The sequence below is a fragment of the Bombina bombina genome, chromosome 3 (assembly GCF_027579735.1).
Source record: "Bombina bombina isolate aBomBom1 chromosome 3, aBomBom1.pri, whole genome shotgun sequence".
In the NCBI taxonomy this organism is placed as follows: Eukaryota; Metazoa; Chordata; class Amphibia; order Anura; family Bombinatoridae; genus Bombina; species Bombina bombina.
The window spans coordinates 600,165,570-600,184,750 of record NC_069501.1 but is presented as its reverse complement, the minus strand read 5'-3'; the positions used below and the strand labels follow the sequence as shown (position 1 = coordinate 600,184,750).

General features: G+C 36.0%; 1 protein-coding gene across 1 annotated transcript in view; it reads left to right on the top strand.

The window, feature by feature from the left end:
* The window catches only part of RUNX3 (RUNX family transcription factor 3), a 362,381-nt gene extending 348,229 nt beyond the window's left edge, over positions 1–14,152 (top strand). The window contains exon 6 of the mRNA XM_053707197.1: positions 12,925–14,152. Within this exon, the coding sequence (XP_053563172.1) occupies positions 12,925–13,445 (521 nt within the window). The 3' untranslated portion in view covers positions 13,446–14,152. The remainder of the gene's footprint in view (positions 1–12,924) is intronic.
* The last annotated feature ends 5,029 nt before the right edge of the window (positions 14,153–19,181 follow it).

The window sequence follows — 19,181 nt, the reverse complement described above, 5'->3', positions numbered from 1 at the left end:
AAAATACACACTCACACACATACTACACATGCACACACACTACACATAGATGTACACACATTCACACACACTACACATAGACTTACACACATGCACACACACTACACATAGACACACACACATGCACACACACTACACACAATATACACACACACACACAGAGAAAAGCACACACAGTACATACACATGCACACAGACGCACATACACACACACTACACACACTTCACACTCAATACACATACACTACCCATACACATACATAGCCACTTACATCAATGTGCCTTAAATATTTCAGAAACTCTTTCAGCTTGCAGTCAGAAAATCCTAGAGGCAGTTATTTAATAAAACATTTGCTATGCTGATTGTTTGGTTTACTTTTTAACAAAATTCTCTAATTTGTTTAAGTTTATGATCTATACTTACCAATTTACTGTAAGTGGATTTAATGCATTATAGGTTACAGTTATGGTTGTCCTCAGCCAGCAATATACAAGCACTTTAAAATCTGACACTGAAGTATGTATTTATCTGCAAGCGTTAATATAGAGCAAAATCAGGGGAGGTCCCTCTCCTGCCTTAATCTCGCCACAAGTCCCTCTAAATATTCTTTAGCAAATTTATTAAAATAACAGCACTTATTCAGGGGTTGATTGACAACCCATGGGGCCCCCAGGCACAAAAGATGCACAACTATGTCTTCTTCAAGTACTGGCAGTGTCATTCAAAGATGGCCACCACCAGTATATTTTTCCAATGCACATGCGTTCAAGAAAATTAAATTAAAACCTGAAACAGAGAGCGTCTTCAGAGAATAGGCAAAGTTCTTTTTCACCACAAGCTGACCCCATTATCTTACATCTTTACATTATTTAAACTTAGTTGTCTTTTAAGGGACAATAAAGTACGTTTTGTTAAAACTGAAAGAGGGCATTTAAATGTATTATAGTCTTTGTTTTTTATAAAAGGTATTTTCTAATTTTGAGATTTTTTTTTATTTTTATGCTTGTGTGGCGTGCCACTTTCTACCAATAAAGCAGCAGGAGTTATTCTTATCAGCCAGTGAGCAGTCATTCCTCTAGACCAAGTTGTACACAGATATGCACTTCCTATTAGCTTAAAATAAACAGCATTTTATTCATAGACAAATTCTAACATGTACTGTCCCTGAGGTTTTAATACACTTTTTTTTCAAACTTTAACTCATGTTTATCTACATTTTAAACCCCCATGTTACCCCCAGCACTTCCTCCCATTTGCAATAACAGTCACCAGTTTCTCACCTCACAAGAGTTGTGTCTCAGCTCAGCTCCAGTTCAAGAGGCCTATTTATCATATATCTGTCGGACCTGATCTGACAGTGCGGATCAGGTCCGGCAGACATTGCTGAATGCGTAGAGCAATACGCTCTCCGTATTCAGCATTGCACCAGCAGCTCACAAGAGCAACGCCGCCCCCTGCAGACTCGCGGCCAATGGGCTACCAGCAGGGAGGTGTCAATCAACCCGATCGTACTCGATCGGGTTGAATTGTGGCAATTCCTGTTCGCCTCATCAGAGCAGGCGGACAGGGTTATGGAGCAGCGGTCTTTAGACCGCTGCTATATAACTTGTGTTTCTGGCGAGTCTTCAGACTCGCCAGAAACACGGGCCCTCATGCTCCGTTCGGAGCCTGATAAATGGGCCTCCAAGAGTCAAGCTCAGTTGCTTTATCCCTTTGAGGGTGTCTGAACCATATGAGTAATCAACTTCTCCTTTCTCTCACTCTCTCAGTGTTCACATAGACTTCCTAATAGTTGCCTCATTAACCTTTGGAAAATCTTCAAAATCCTCTCTCATAAAGATATCACAAATATTCTGCAGCAATTATTTATTTTGCCCCCATATTCAGCAGTTTCATTGTATATGTCTTACTCCTCAACTAACAATCACCAGCTTTCTCCTAATATTTTCCGTAACTGAATTGTTTGTACTTCCTACATTCTATTCTTCTCACATTGTGTCACCACCATCTCCCACTCTGCATAACTTCATCTGTTTCTAGAAACATATCACCTATCCCTCTAAAATCATTAAACTATGAGTAAGAACTACTGTAATGGTTTTCTCATATACCCACATCTCATTCAGTGGAGTCAAATTATCCTTTTAACATTTTGTATCTACTAATCACTTAAAGGACCACATAAATACAGTAGAATTGCATAATCAACAAGTGTATAGTATTAATACAATGCAATGGCACTTAGGGGCCCATTTATCAAGCTCTGTATGGAGCCTGAAGGGCCGTGTTTCTGGTGAGCCTTCAGACTCACCAGAAACACCAGTTATGAAGCAGCGGTCTAAAGATACCCCCTGCTAATGGCCGATTGGCGGCGAATCTGCAGGGGGCGGCGTTGCACCAGCAGTTCACAAGAGCTGCTTGTGCAATGCTGAATACGGAGAGCGTATTGCTCTCCGCATTCAGCGATGTCTGTCGGACCTGTTCCGCTGATCGGATCATGTCAGACAGACATTTCATAAATTGGCCCCTTAGTCTAAATTTTAAATGTGTAGTAGATTTTTTTTGTCTGACAAATTTCAATATTTCCTTTCATTTTCTGCCCCACAGACTCATATACGTATACACTGTCCACATGCTCTGTTGCAGCTGGTGCCTCAGAAAGTGCGCATGTAGAAAAACTGTGCACAATTTGATAATGGAAGTTAATTGGAAAGATTCTTACAACTACATGCTCTAGCTAAATCATGAAAGTTTAATTTTGGCTTTATTGTCCCTTAAAAATGATAGGTTGTTAATAGAAACAGCTTCCTGCAGCAATTTACTTATGTTTTGTTTTATGCATCATTTATTGAATATGTTCTGTTTGCAATGGACTATGTTGAAGCATTACTGATGCTTAGGGGTCTACATGCCCACTGCGGGGAAGAAGTTATCACAGAATCTAACTTAAAAGTCCTGACACATATTAAAGAAACAGCAAACACCTCGAGATTTGTATATAACATGTTATGCATAATGAAACACATTTGCACTATGCTTTCATTATTTATCCCCCCCCCCCTTTTAATGTAATTTAGCTCTGAAAATTTCTAATTCCCATAACTTAAACTGCAACCTGCTGACTTCTTAAGGCTAACTCTGCTATGTGTCTGTCCCTAAGTGGCTTTATAAGAAAACAACTGCCATACAATGCATTCTATACTAACATTATAGCCAGGGCTAACTTTCTAGTCTGCAGGCTAAAGCCCTGATTGGCCCCTACAAATAAGGCAAATGGTGGGTGGGGTTTGGCTGTTGATAAATAATTGTGTAAAAAGGATGTTTTAAAACATTAAGACTTGGCTGGTTGTTCTATAGCAACACAACAGAAACGTCTTGTAATTAATCAATCAATTTAAAGAAAAAAATTTGCAGCCTAAAATGTAAGTGGAAAATAATCTAGCGCAAATTTGTATTTTTCATCACAATAACCTTTAGTTCTAGAAAATATTATATTACCATGAAAAGTAAAAAATATTTTAATATTATATTACCAAATGCCTTATCTAATTTACATGCTGATTCGACAGAAAATGTTTGTGCTGTAGCAAATTATTCTAGGTTATTACTAGAACGTAAGGCATAGATTTTCATGAAAAATGTATATGTAATAATTGAATGATATGAAATAAATGCACGTGACACTGAAAATTGTCAAATCAATGTAAACATTATTGCACAGTAAGTTAAGTAAGACATATAACTCACATTTTTTTCTTTCATTATTCAGATCACTGTCTTTTGTGTTACTTGCAGTCATCACTCCATGTATAGCCACTCTGTGCGTGTTATGTGTATCCACTGGGAAACATTTCCACTCTGTGCTACTGGAATGTCTGTAAATACATATATACACATATAAATACATATGTACACATATATAAACATATATATATATATACAGTATATACACATATAAATACATATGTACACATATATAAACATATATATATATACAGTATATACACATATAAATACATATGTACACATATATAAACATATATATATATATACAGTATATACACATATAAATACATATGTACACATATATAAACATATATATATATATACAGTATATACACATATAAATACATATGTACACATATATAAACATATATATATATACAGTATATACACATATAAATACATATGTACACATATATAAACATATATATATATACAGTATATACACATATAAATACATATGTACACATATATAAACATATATATATATATATATATATATATACAGTATATACATACATATTTAGACATGTATATGTATGTATCTATTTGTTAAAGCCTTTTGCCTGCCTTTTTTCCCCTAATACCTGAGACTTCATATCTTTAAACCCTTATAACTTTTTTTATGCAATTTTAAAAATTTTTTTTTTATTAGACAGTGTTATATGAGTGTAATTGTTCTTTTAAATATCATTTTGATGTGTTCTGTGCAACTTTTTTGTCTCGCGTAACAGTTAACCAGAGTTCTGAAGTTGTGTGTTATTTCAGACGCACGCAAAAATCCGCAGTATATCCCTTATCGCTCTTGCACAACAGTTAGCGCACCACTCGTAATCTAGCCCATAGTGGGAAGCAGACTTGCATGTGCGAACCTGCTGTTCAAGGAGTGAAGCATCTTATGCATGCTTACACAGAGTCCATAGTTGTAGTTTTTAATAAGCTTAATGTGTTAGTGTTAAAATTATCGTTTTGCTTAGAAACCATCGGCTAGATTACGAGTTTTGCGTTAGGGTTAAAAAGCAGCATTGAGAGGTCCCAACGCTGCTTTTTTCCTAACGCTGGTATTATGAGTCTTGCAGGTACAGGTGTACCGCTCACTTTTTTTCTGCGACTCGAACATACCGCAAATCCACTTACGTAAATTGCGTATCCCATATTTTCAATGGGACTTGCATAACGCCGGTATTACGAGTCTTGGAAAAAGTGAGCGGTATACCCTCTCCTGTCAAGACTCGTACCGCATTTAAAAGTCAGTAGTTAAGAGTTTTATGGGCTAACGCCATAACATAAAACTCTTAACTAAAGTGCTAAAAAGTACACTAACACCCATAAACTACCTATTAACCCCTAAACTGAGCCCCCCCCCCCCGCCCCACATCGCAAACACTTAAGTAATAATTTTAACCCTAATCTGCCGACCGGACATCGCCGCCACTTTAATAAATATATTAACCCCTAAACCGCCGCACTCTCACCTCGCAAACATGAGTTAAATTTTATTAACCCCTAGTCTGCCGTCCCTAACATCACAACACCTACCTACATTAATTAACCCCTAATCTGCCGCTCCCAACGTTACCGCAACTATATTAAATGTATTAACCCCTAAACCTAAGTCTAACCCTAACCCTAACACCCCCCTAACTTAAATATAATTTAAAATAATCTAAATAAAATAACTTTAATTAACTAAATTATTCCTATTTAAAACTAAATACTTACCTATAAAATAAACCCTAACGGCTAGATTTAGAGTTTTGTCGGTAAGGACCCGCGTAGCTAACGCTGGCTTTTTTCTGGCCGCAATATAAAAATAACTCTGGTATTGAGAGTCCACATAAAGGCTGTGTAAGGCTCCAAAAAAGGAGGGTAGAGCATATTTAACGCAACTGCAACTCTCAATACCAGAGTTGCTTACGGACGCGGCCAGCCTCAAAAACGTGCTCGTGCACGATTCCCCCATAGGAAACAATGGGGCTGTTTGAGCTGAAAAAAAACCTAACACCTGCAAAAAAGCCGCGTTCAGCTCCTAACGCAGCCCCATTGTTTGCTATGGGGAAACACTTCCTACGTCTGCACCTAACACTCTAACATGTACCCCGAGTCTAAACACCCCTAACCTTACACTTATTAACCCCTATTCTGCCGCCCCCGCTATCGCTGACCCCTGCATATTATTATTAACCCCTAATCTGCCGCTCCGTAAACCGCCGCTACTTACATTATCCCTATGTACCCCTAATCTGCTGCCCCTAACACCGCCGACACCTATATTATATTTATTAACCCCTAATCTGCCCCCACAACGTCGCCTCCACCTGCCTACACTTATTAACCCCTAATCTGCCAACCGGACCTGAGCGCTACTATAATAAAGTTATTAACCCCTAATCCGCCTCACTAACACTATAATAAATAGTATTAACCCCTAATCTGCCCTCCCTAACATCGCCGACACCTAACTTCAATTATTAACCCCTAATCTGCCGACTGGAGCTCACCGCTATTCTAATAAATGTATTAACCCCTAAAGCTAAGTCTAACCCTAACACTAACACCCCCCTAAGTTAAATATAATTTACATCTAACGAAATTAATTATCTCTTATTAAATAAATTATTCCTATTTAAAGCTAAATACTTACCTGTAAAATAAATATATAGCTACAACATAAATTATAATTATATTATAGCTATTTTAGGATTAATATTTATTTTACAGGTAACTTTGTATTTATTTGAACCAGGTACAATAGCTATTAAATAGTTAATAACTATTTAATAGTTACCTAGTTAAAATAATAACAAAATTACCTGTAAAATAAATCCTAACCTAAGTTACAATTAAACCTAACACTACACTATCATTAAATTAATTAAATAGAATATCTACAAATAACTACAATGAAATAAACTAACTAAAGTACAAAAAATAAAAAAGAACTAAGTTACAAAAATAAAAAAATATTTACAAACATAAGGAAAATCTTACAACAATTTTAAACTAATTACACCTACTCTAAGCCCCCTAATAAAATAACAAAGCCCCCCAAAATAAAAAATGCCCTACCCTATTCTAAATTACTAAAGTTCAAAGCTCTTTTACCTTACCAGCCCTGAACAGGGCCCTTTGCGGGGCATGCCCCAAAGAATTCAGCTCTTTTGCCCGTAAAAAAAAACATACAATACCCCCCCCAACATTACAACCCACCACCCACATACCCCTAATCTAACCCAAACCCCCCTTAAATAAACCTAACACTAAGCCCCTGAAGATCATCCTACCTTGTCTTCACCATACCAGGTTCACCGATCCGTCCTGGCTCCAAAATCTTCATCCAACCCAAGCGGGGGCTGGCGATCCATCATCCGGCGGCTGAAGAGGTCCAGAAGAGGCTCCAAAGTCTTCATCCTATCCGGGAAGAAGAGTAGATCCGGACCGGCAACCATCATCTTCCAAGCGGCATCTTCTATCTTCATCCGATGAGGACCGGCTCCATCCTGAAGACCTCCACCGCGGACCCATCTTCATCCGGCGACGTCCAACTGAAGAATGACGGTTCCTTTAAATGACGTCATCCAAGATGGCGTCCCTCAAATTCCGATTGGCTGATAGGATTCTATCAGCCAATCGGAATTAAGGTAGGAATATTCTGATTGGCTGATGGAATCAGCCAATCAGAATCAAGTTCAATCCGATTGGCTGATCCAATCAGCCAATCAGATTGAGCTCGCATTCTATTGACTGTTCCGATCAGCCAATAGAATGCGAGCTCAATCTGATTGGCTGATTGGATCAGCCAATCGGATTGATCTTGATTCTGATTGGCTGATTCCATCAGCCAATCAGAATATTCCTACCTTAATTCCGATTGGCTGATAGAATCCTATCAGCCAATCGGAATTCGAGGGACGCCATCTTGGATGACGTCCCTTAAAAGAACCGTCATTCTTCAGTTGGACGTCGCCGGATGAAGATGGGTCCGCGGTGGAGGTCTTCAGGATGGAGCCGGTCCTCATCGGATGAAGATAGAAGATGCCGCTTGGAAGATGTTGGTTGCCGGTCCGGATCTACTCTTCTTCCCGGATAGGATGAAGACTTTGGAGCTTCTTCTGGACCTCTTCATCCGCCGGATGATGGATCGCCAGCCCCCGCTTGGGTTGGATGAAGATTTTGGAGCCAGGACGGATCGGTGAACCTGGTATGGTGAAGACAAGGTAGGATGATCTTCAGGGGCTTAGTGTTAGGTTTATTTAAGGGGGGTTTGGGTTAGATTAGGGGTATGTGGGTGGTGGGTTGTAATGTTGGGGGGGGGTATTGTATGTTTTTTTTTACAGGCAAAAGAGCTGAACTTCTTGGGGCATGCCCCGCAAAGGGCCCTGTTCAGGGCTGGTAAGGTAAAAGAGCTTTGAACTTTAGTAATTTAGAATAGGGTAGGGCATTTTTTTATTTTGGGAGGCTTTGTTATTTTATTAGGGGGCTTAGAGTAGGTGTAATTAGTTTAAAATGGTTGTAATATTTTTCTTATGTTTGTAAATATTTTTTTATTTTTTGTAACTTAGTTCTTTTTTATTTTTTGTACTTTAGTTAGTTTATTTCATTGTAGTTATTTGTAGGTATTGTATTTAATTTATTTATTGATAGTGTAGTGTTAGGTTTAATTGTAGGTAATTGTAGGTAGTTTATTTAATTAATTTATTGATAGTGTAGTGTTAGGTTTAATTGTAACTTAGGTTAGGATTTATTTTACAGGTAAATTTGTAATTATTTTAACTATTTTAGCTATTAAATAGTTCTTAACTATTTAATAGCTATTGTACCTGGTTAAAATAAATACAAAGTTACCTGTAAAATAAATATTAATCCTAAAATAGCTATAATATAATTATAATTTATGTTGTAGCTATATTAGGATTTATTTTACAGGTAAGTATTTAGCTTTAAATAGGAATAATTTATTTAATAAGAGTTAATTAATTTCGTTAGATTAAAATTATATTTAAGTTAGGGGGATGTTAGTGTTAGGGTTAGACTTAGCTTTAGGGGTTAATCCATTTATTAGAATAGCGGCGAGATTCGGTCGGCAGATTAGGGGTTAATAATTGAAGTTAGGTGTCGGCGATGTTAGGGAGGGCAGGTTAGGGGTTAATAAATATAATATAGGGGTCGGCGGTGTTAGGGGCAGCAGATTAGGGGTACATAGCTATAATGTAGCTGGCGGCTCTTTGCGGTCGGCAGATTAGGGGTTAATTATTGTAGGTAGGTGGCGGCGACGTTGTGGGGGGCAGGTTAGGGGTTAATAAATATAATATAGGGGTCGGCAATGTTAGGGCAGCAGATTAGGGGTACATAGCTATAATGTAGCTGGCGGCGGCGTGCGGACGGCAGATTAGGGGTTAATAAGTGTAGGTAGCTGGCGGCGATGTTGTGGGGGGCAGATTAGGGGTTAATAAATATAATATAGGGGTCGGCGGTGTTAGGGGCAGCAGATTAGGGGTACATAAGGATAACGTAGGTGGCGGTCGGCAGATTAGGGGTTAAAAAAATGTAATCGAGTTGCGGCGATGTGGGGGGACCTCGGTTTAGGGGTACATAGGTAGTTTATGGGTGTTAGTGTACTTTAGAGTACAGTAGTTAAGAGCTTTATGAACCGGCGTTAGCCCAGAAAGCTATTAACTACTGACTTTTTTCTGCGGCTGGAGCTTTGTCGTTAGAATTCTAACGCTCACTTCAGACACGACTCTAAATACCGGAGTTAGAAAAATCCCATTGAAAAGATAGGATACGCAATTTACGTAAGGGGATCTGCGGTATGGAAAAGTCGCGGCTGAAAAGTGAGCGTTAGACCCTTTTTTTAATTACTCCAAATACCGGAGGTAGCCTAAAACCAGCGTTAGGAGCCTCTAACACTGGTTTTCACGGCTACCGCCAAACTCCAAATCTAGGCCTAAGATAGCTACAATATAACTAATAGTTACATTGTAGCTAGCTTAAGATTTATTTTTATTTTACAGGCAACTTTGTATTTATTTTAACTTGGTACAATAGTTATTAAATACTTATTAACTATTTAATAGCTACCTAGCTAAAATAAAGACAAATTTACCTGTAAAATAAAAATAAACCTAAGTTACAATTACACCTAACACTACACTATAATTAAATTAATTCCCTAAACTAAATACAATTAAATACAATTAATTACAATTATCTAAATTATGGAAAAAAACAAACACTAAATTACAGAAAAATAATAAAATAATTAAAAAAATTAAAACTAATTACACCTAATCTAATCCCCCTAATAAAATAAAAAATCCCCCCAAAATAATAAAAATCCCTACCCTATACTAAATTACAAATAGCCCTTAAAAGGGCCTTTTGCAGGGCATTGCCCCAAAGTAATCAGCTCATTTACCTGTAAAAAAAATACAATACCCCCCCAACATTAAAACCCACCACCCACACACCCAACCCTACTCTAAAACCCACCCAATCCCCCCTTAATAAAACCTAACACTAACCCCTTGAAGATCACCCTACCTTGAGACGTCTTCACCCAAACGGGCAGAAGTGGTCCTCCAGACGGGCAGAAGTCTTCATCCTATCCGGACAGAAGAGGTCCTGCAGACGGCCAGAAGTCTTCATCCAGACGGCATCTTCTATCTTCATCCATTCTGAGCGGAGTGGGTCCATCTTCAAGACATCCGACGCGGAGCATCCTCTTCCTTCGACGACTAACACTAAATGACGGTACCTTTAAGTGACGTCATCCAAGATGGTGTCCCTTCAATTCCGATTGTCTGATAGAATTCTATCAGCCAATCGGAATTAAGGTAGAAAAAATCCTATTGGCTGATCCAATCAGCCAATAGGATTGAGCTTGCATTCTATTGGCTATTCCAATCAGCCAATAGAATGTGAGCTCAATCCTGTTGGCTGATTGCATCACCCAATAGGATTTTTTCTACCTTAATTCCGATTGGCTGATAGAATTCTGTCAGCCAATCGGAATTGAAGGAACGCCATTTTGGATGACGTCACTTAAAGGTACCGTCATTTAGTGTTAGTCGTCGGAAGGAAGAGGATGCTCCGCGTCGGATGTCTTGAAGATGGACCCGCTCCACTCCGGATGGATGAAGATAGAAGATTCCGTCTGGATGAAGACTTCTGGCTGTCTGGTGGAACTTTCTGCCCGGATAGGATGAAGACTTCTGCCCGTCTGGAGGACTACTTCTGCCTGGTTGGGTGAAGATGTCTCAAGGTAGGGTGATCTTCAAGGGGTTAGTGTTAGGTTTTATTAAGGGAGGATTGGGTGGGTTTTAGAGTTGGGTTGGGTGTGTGGTGGTGGGTTTTAATGTTGTGGGCGTTTATTGTATTTTATTTTACAGGTTAAAGAGCTGATTACTTTGGGGCAATGCCCTACAAAAAGCCCTTTTAAAGGGACAGTCTACACCAGAATTTTTATTGTTTTAAAAGATAGATAATCCCTTTGTTACCCATTTCCCAGTTTTGCATAACCAACACAGTTATAATAATATACTTTTAACCTCTGTGATTATCTTGTATCTAAGCCTCTGCAAACTGCCCCTTTTTTCAGTTCTTTTGACAGACTTGCAGTCTAGCCAATCAGTGCCTGCTCCCAGATTACTTCACATGCACGAGCACAGTGTTATCTATATGAAATATGTGAACTAACACCCTCTAGTGGTGAAAAACTGTTAAAATGCAATCTGAAAGAGGTGGGCTTCAAGGTCTAAGAAATTAGCATATGAACCTCCTAGGTTAAGCTTTCAACTAAGAATAGCAAGAGAACAAAGCAATATTGGTGATAAAAGTAAATTGGAAAATTGTTTAAAATTACATGCTCTATCTGAATCATCAAAGTTTATTTTGGCCTAGACTGTCCCTTTAAGGGCTATTTGTAATTTAGTATAGGGTAGGGATTTTTTTATTTTGGGGGGATTTTTTATTTTATTAGGGGATTAGATTAGGTGTAATTAGTTTTAGAAAATTTTAATTATTTTATTATTTTCTGTAATTTAGTGTTTTTTTTTCCATAATTTAGATAATTGTATTTAATTGTATTTAATTGTAGTTAGTTTAGGGAATTAATTTAATTATAGTGTAGTGTTAGGGGTAATTGTAACTTAGGTTTATTTTTATTTTACAGGTAAATTTGTCTTTATTTTAGCTAGGTAGCTATTAAATAGTTAATAACTATTTAATAACTATTGTACCTAGTTAAAATAAATGCAAAGTTGCCTGTAAAATAAAAATAAACCCTAAGCTAGCTACAATGTAACTAATTAGTAATTAGTTATATTGTAGCAAGCTTAGGGTTTATTTTATAGGTAAGTATTTAGTTTTAAATAGGAATAATTTAGTTAATTAAAGTTATTTTATATAGATTATTTTAAATTATATTTAAGTTAGGGGGGTGTTAGGGTTAGAGTTAGACTTAGGTTTAGGGGTTAATATATTTATTATAGTGGCGGCGACGTTGGCTGCGGCAGATTAGGGGTTAATAAATATAATGTAGGGTTCAGCGATGTTGGGGGGCCGGGGCATCAGATTAGGGGTTCATAAGTATAATGTAGGTGGCGGGGGTGTTTCCAGAGTGGCAGATTAGTTGTTACTATTATAATGTAGGTGTCGGCGATGTCGGGGGCGGCAGATTAGGGGTTAATAAGTGTAAGATATGGGGTGTTTAGACTCGGGGTTCATGTTAGGGTGTTAGGTGTAGACATAAATGTATTTTCCCCATAGGAATCAATGGGGCTGCGTTAGGAGCTGAACACTGTTTTTTTTTCAGCCGAATCTGCCCCATTGATTCCTATGGGGAAATCGTGCACGAGCACTTCAGCCAGCTCACCGCTACAGTAAGCAGCGCTGGTATTGAGGTGAGATGTGAAGCATCGTAATACCAGCGTTGTCTGTAGGTGAGCAGTGAGCTGAAACTGCTCGTTAGCCCCGCAAGCCTTACCGACAAAAACTCGTAATCTAGCCGCATGACTTTCTTTTGCTCATTCCCTTCTTTGACAACGTTTGATATTGCACTTTGTATTTTATTATTTTAAGATTCATTATATTTTTATTTTCCTTTAGTTTATCAATATATTCTCTTTTCTCATTTCCAGGACCAACAGATTTAAGTCCTTTCTCAGATCCTCGACAGTTTGATCGCTCGTTTCCTAGTCTTCCATCACTCACTGAATCCAGATTTTCAGATCCACGCGTCCACTATCCAGGAGCTATGTCCTCTGCATTCTCCTACACTGCGTCACCTTCAGCTACTGGAATTGGTGGTATCAGCATGACTGGAATGCCCACTACAACTCGTTTTCACCATACATATCTTCCACCACCTTATCCAGGTTCATCTCAAAACCAAAGTGGACCTTTCCAGACCAATGCATCACCATATCATCTTTACTATGGGACATCATCAGGTTCCTATCAGTTTTCCATGGTAGCAGGTGAGCGTTCTCCATCAAGAATGCTCTCTTCTTGTACAAGTGTGTCGGCTGGGAACAATTTGATGAATCCTGGTTTAGCCAATCAAAGCAATGTAGTGGATGCTGATGGCAGTCATAGCAATTCTCCTACAACTATGACCGCTAGTGGTAGAATGGATGAGTCAGTCTGGAGACCTTACTGATGTTCAGCATTGTAGTTGTTACCAAGAGTCTTCTATGGAGATTCTTTTAAAAGTAAGGTATTGAAATATGTATATATTTAATATTATTCCTTACTGATTGGTACTAAACATGAAACAATAAACCAAAGAAAAATGCATCAAATGAAAATATTAATTCAAACAAACAAAAATATTAAGACGTGAAATCATGTTCCTTTTTGACTGTGAATGTACCAATCTCCATCCTATGTCATCATTATCATCTCAACACAAATACTGCATTAAATATTTTTCATCAAGAAAGATCTAAGGCTGGATATTGTGGAACAAATGAACAAAGTTGACCGAAAAACTACTCAAGATGCTGTATATTTTATGAAGTCTTTTGTTTACAGACATTTAATAGGCGACTATTCTTTGGTACAGTTCATCAGATGGATTCAGTTAGAAAAAAAATGTTTGAACTGAACATTATTATTAGCTGTTGTAGACTTTGGAGGAAGGAAATTGAACATGCTTAGATAATGATGTGCACCCAAGGACCAATACTTATACAGGGATGCTTAACAAGCCTATAACAAGCGTATAACTTGTTAAGTTATTTCTAAAGGCAAATTCTGTGATTTTAGTGTTTCAGTTACAATTCTGTTTCATGTTACACATAAGTGGACCAAGCTATGAATATAAAATATGTTTTCATATTTTTTTTATGCAGTTGTGAAATATATTCCAGGTACATATTTGCAAAGTAAATACATTATTTATTCCTTAAATTGCATTAATGAGATTTACACACTTCCCATAAAGAAAATTAGAAACAATAAAAAAAACATTACAATTAGTTTATGTTTAGAAAAAAATACCTATAAACCTATATTTCTAGTATATGTTTGCAAATTTTAAGCCAAAATAATTTATAGTATATATTTAAAAGGAAATTCTAATACAAAAAATACATGTTTTAACTTGTTAGATCATGGTATTTTTGTATCATAAACCCTAGATAATTATGTGATAACCTTCACACGTCTTGAATTAGCATTAACTGTCAGGCAAAATAACTTGCATTCAAATATATTGTGCAATCATCATAAATACTAAATTTACTAGCAGCCATGTTTAACTATCCCTTTGGCCTCATATATTTTTTCTTCCATTAATGTCTGCAAAAAACCTGTAATATCCTTGTATCTTATATTATTTATTTTTAACAACATTCCGCTGTGATATTATTTACTAAATAGAGGTTTTTTAATCTGTTCTACTGGATTATAAAAAATTAAGAAAAGGCAGCAAAAAGTCACCCCAGTTTACCATACAATCAGGGATGGTTCTAGAGGGGAGCAAGTATCCACAATAATCTATTTTGCATCCCATTGGGCTGAGGATAAGGGTGAAAAGGTAAAAATGACACCCCCCCCCCTGCCCTGTAGTTTTAGCTAGGCCATGCCCCCTGACTGGCTAACCACAGCCTGGGATAGCACTGCTCTACATTAGAAAAAACCACAACTCAGTATTCACAAATCCTGCCCACTGGAATGTTTGCCCCCACCTATAATGATTTCTGGAACCACCACTGCATAGCATTTTTGTCACATGGGAATCTGAGGGATGGATGCCTTTGTTATTAAATGTTTTATGTGGTCCAACAGAGGCCTAGAAATGTAATAAAGGCCCTCTTGACTTGGTGCTGAGATTTGACAAAAATAGGTAGGTGCGTTACATGATCTACAGATTTTAGACCCCATAAACCATGACAGAGTTATTAATACATTTTCAGTGGCCTTTCTTTATACCATTTTGAAGGTGATGACATGCCGAGCATTGACATTTGCCATTACTCATAAACATGAGTTTTAAAATATATTTGTGTTATTATTAAAAAAATCCAGTTTAATGTTGACAGATTCTATTTTTTAGGAATGGTAATGCTAAAGATTTTGTATGCCTATTTACCTTGTGCAGATTCTTACTCTCTGTATATACTGAATTGAATTTATATTTCCTGCCTCACTCATCCAAAGTATATTAATATATTGCTTTCTTTATTTTAAAAATAAGTCTGAACTGTTTACTTTGATATAAAAAATACTTGCTTTGCACTATTTCTGCTTATTTTGAATATGTATTATTTTGTCAAATATTTAACAGGCCGACTTGATTTTTATCTCTGCACTTAAATAGTTGAAGATCAATTTTCTTATTGTTGCCTAAATAAATGAGCAAAGGGAAAAATGTTTTTCTTGTAAGCACAAAGAATTTATTAATGGAGAAATTCTCTATAAAATGTTCTAAAAGGGTAGTTTGGAAGGAAACAGCAAGTGTATGGTGAATAAAGCTTTATAGTGACTATTGGTAGATTATGAAAGATGAAAATAGCAACATTTTCTGTATAACCAGGTAGCAATATGGTATATACTGTTATTTTCTTGATCTCCAATAAAGAGCCACAAATAAATTTAATTGCCCAACAATTCTGTTCATTCAAATTTTCTGTGATGTTTTTCATATGTGTGAATACTGTATATTAATATTCATTTATATTTATATAAGTACCCAAATAACTTTCATAGTGATTTTCATGAGCCTATCCTTATTTATACAAAGTTGATTAAAAAAATATTTTATATATAAATATCTGATATAGAACTTTCATGATTTAGAAGCAACTTTTCAGTTTACTTCTAGTATCAATTTAAATTCTCTTAGCATCCTTTGTTAAAGAGTATACATAGGTAGGCTCAGGACCAACAGTGTACTATTGGGAGCTAGCAAGTGATTGGTGGCTGCACATACATGTTTCTTGTCATTGGCTAATCAGATGTGTTCAGCTAGCTCCCAGTAGTGCATTTTAGTTTCTGAGCCTACTTTTAAAAAAGATATCAAGAGAACAAAGAAAATTTGAAAATATAAGTAAATTGAAAACTTTTATGTTGTTTCTGATTCATGAAAGATTTGTTTTGACTTTACTGTCCCTTTAATGTCTTGCTGTTGTTTAAAATTAAGGTATATAACGTAGAAAGAATAGGAGACGTTAAAAGAGAAAACAAAACATGGAATAATTATCAAATTTAATCTAAAAATTTGACTCATTGAAGTGGCCACCTTTTGCAGATGTAACAGCTAAACATACGTGCAGCCCTCTTTCGTCTTTATATAAATAAGCATATGCTCTGATAAATCACCATGATAGTTCTAGCCTTAAGAGATACCTTATATAAAACATTGTACAATACATCATACAATAACTGATGTCTTAAGAAGGAAATTGAAGCAGGAGGTAAACCCCCAAACATCACAGACTAAACATAAAGTTTGGGGATAAGTCCAGAGATTCCTTTTCTTAATGAGTTAATGAGTCATGTTAATAAACGGTTTAACGAACACCTTGGCACTGGATTTTCTACACAACAAATATGTTTTATATATATATATATATATATATATATATATATATATATATATATATATATATATATATATATAAAACAGATTAGAGATTAGAATATTATTTACAAAGAGAAAAAGTATACTAAAACATACAGTATATCCATGCACAAATATACTGGGTATATGTATCTATGTAAAACCACCCCATATATCATATTTAAACATTCTATCTATACATATAAATGGGCATGTAGGCATGCAGACTGCAAAAAGCCTGTGAAATATGATCAGCCACAAATGTGATACATATTAGCACATATGGTTATTACAGTAATATTTGAGTTAAGTCAAACACTGTAGCTAGTATGTAGCATTTTGTGTAGACCACACAAACGTGACTGTTTTAATACAATGATAATTCTTTGTAAATGGACAACCAAATACCAAGTGATGTCGATCTACTTTGCAAAATGGATATTTAAAAAAAAAAATCAATTTTGTATGAAAAAGCACAGGCTGTTTGATCTTCTGTTTCTCAGCCAAAAAACTGCTTCTTGCTGTAATACCCAGAAAAAAAATCTCCTCGGGGGAATAAAGTAAACAGCACAGACGCCTCACTATGAATTTTCTGTATGGAGTGATACATATTGTTCTTATGTAAATTTGTCTCTGTCTGGCCTTGTTTATTTTTTTTTTCCTGCCTTTTAGTGTTGTACATATTGCTTATTAAATATTAGATTATATTATTAATAAATGTAAAAACTTTAATTAAGTTGGTGACTAAGTGTAATAAATGTGTGATTAAACTAAAAAAACAGAGCTGTATTCTTGCCTGGGTATAGTATTACTGCAGTTTGTATTTCTTATGCTGTGTAGTTTAAAAAAGCGGAACAGGAAGACTGCAGACGTACTGTGTACCCTCTTTGTGGGAAGCACTCCATGACCACTATCAAATGCAAAGGAAGAAAGATAAATGAAAGGGAGGATGATAGCTCAAAATAGCATGACAATACACTTAAAGGGACATAAAACCCAAATTTTTTCTTTCATGATTTAGAAAGAGTGTGCCATTTTAAACAACTTTCTAATTTACTTCTATTATCTAATTTGCTTCATTCTCTTGATATTATTTGCTGGAAAGCATATCTAGATAGGCTCAGTAGCTGCTGATTGGTAGCTGCACATATATACCTCGTGTAATTGGCTCACCCATGTGCATTGCTATCTCTTCAACAAATGATATCTAAAGAATGAAGCAAATTAGATAATAGAAGTAAATTGGAATGTTATTTAAAATTGTATTCTCTTCCTGAATCATGAAAGAAAAGGTTTGGGTTTAGTGTTCCTTTAAAAAGACAATAAAGCATATATATGTATATGTATATATTAAGAGCAGCATTATAAAATATCATCTGCAGATACAAAAATGTTTAGAAAATATTTTAAACCATAATTTTATCAGAAAACAAAAATGTTCTGCAGACCCTTTAGTAAGCATCTCCTTTGTGGTATCCATAAGGACAGATATAGAATACACTCCAGTATCTCTGGGACCAGAGGTAATATACACAGTTTTCATAGTCAAATTACAGAAAAAGAAGGACAACTAAACTAAATTACATATTTTTTCTCTATGAATAATTAAACATTTTGGTCTAGATTACGAGTGGTGCGCTAACTGTTGCACTCGAATGAAAAGGTGTTTATCATGGCTGTTTGAGCGAGTCGGGTGTTTAGCTCATATGCGTCGTGTTATTGTGACCTCAGAGCTCTGCATAACTATTTTGCGAAACAAAAACAATATATATATATATATATATATATATATATATATATATATATATATATATATATATATATAGGTATAAATATATAATTTACTAAAATACCATCAGATATATAAAGAAATATGTAATTATTAAAAAACAGAACATATTCTGTTATGTAAAGAACATTGGAATGTGAAATATTCATGTTTTCATGTCAGTTTAGCGCACTTTGGAATATGGGATTGGGCTTGTGTGTGAGTAGGGTGTTACATTTTTTCCAGTTCGGCTTTTTATGCGCTTTGGGTTAGTGCGCAAGCGAAAACAGTTTACTTTCAACTTGTAGTATGAACGTAACCCAATGCGTGCAAAAAGCTTACTTTTAGCGCAGTTAACGCTCGAGCGGGAGCGTTAAATCTTTTACATTCCAATGTTCTTAACATAGTAGAACATTTTCTCAGTATTTTTAAATATATATTCCCTTTGTGAGGATTTCAGTTTCAAGTTTCACGCCCTTTAAATCTTGACCCCCCACTTGTATTAAATCTCCACATAGAACATAAGATAAACATGTTTAAAGGGACACTGAACCCAAATTTTT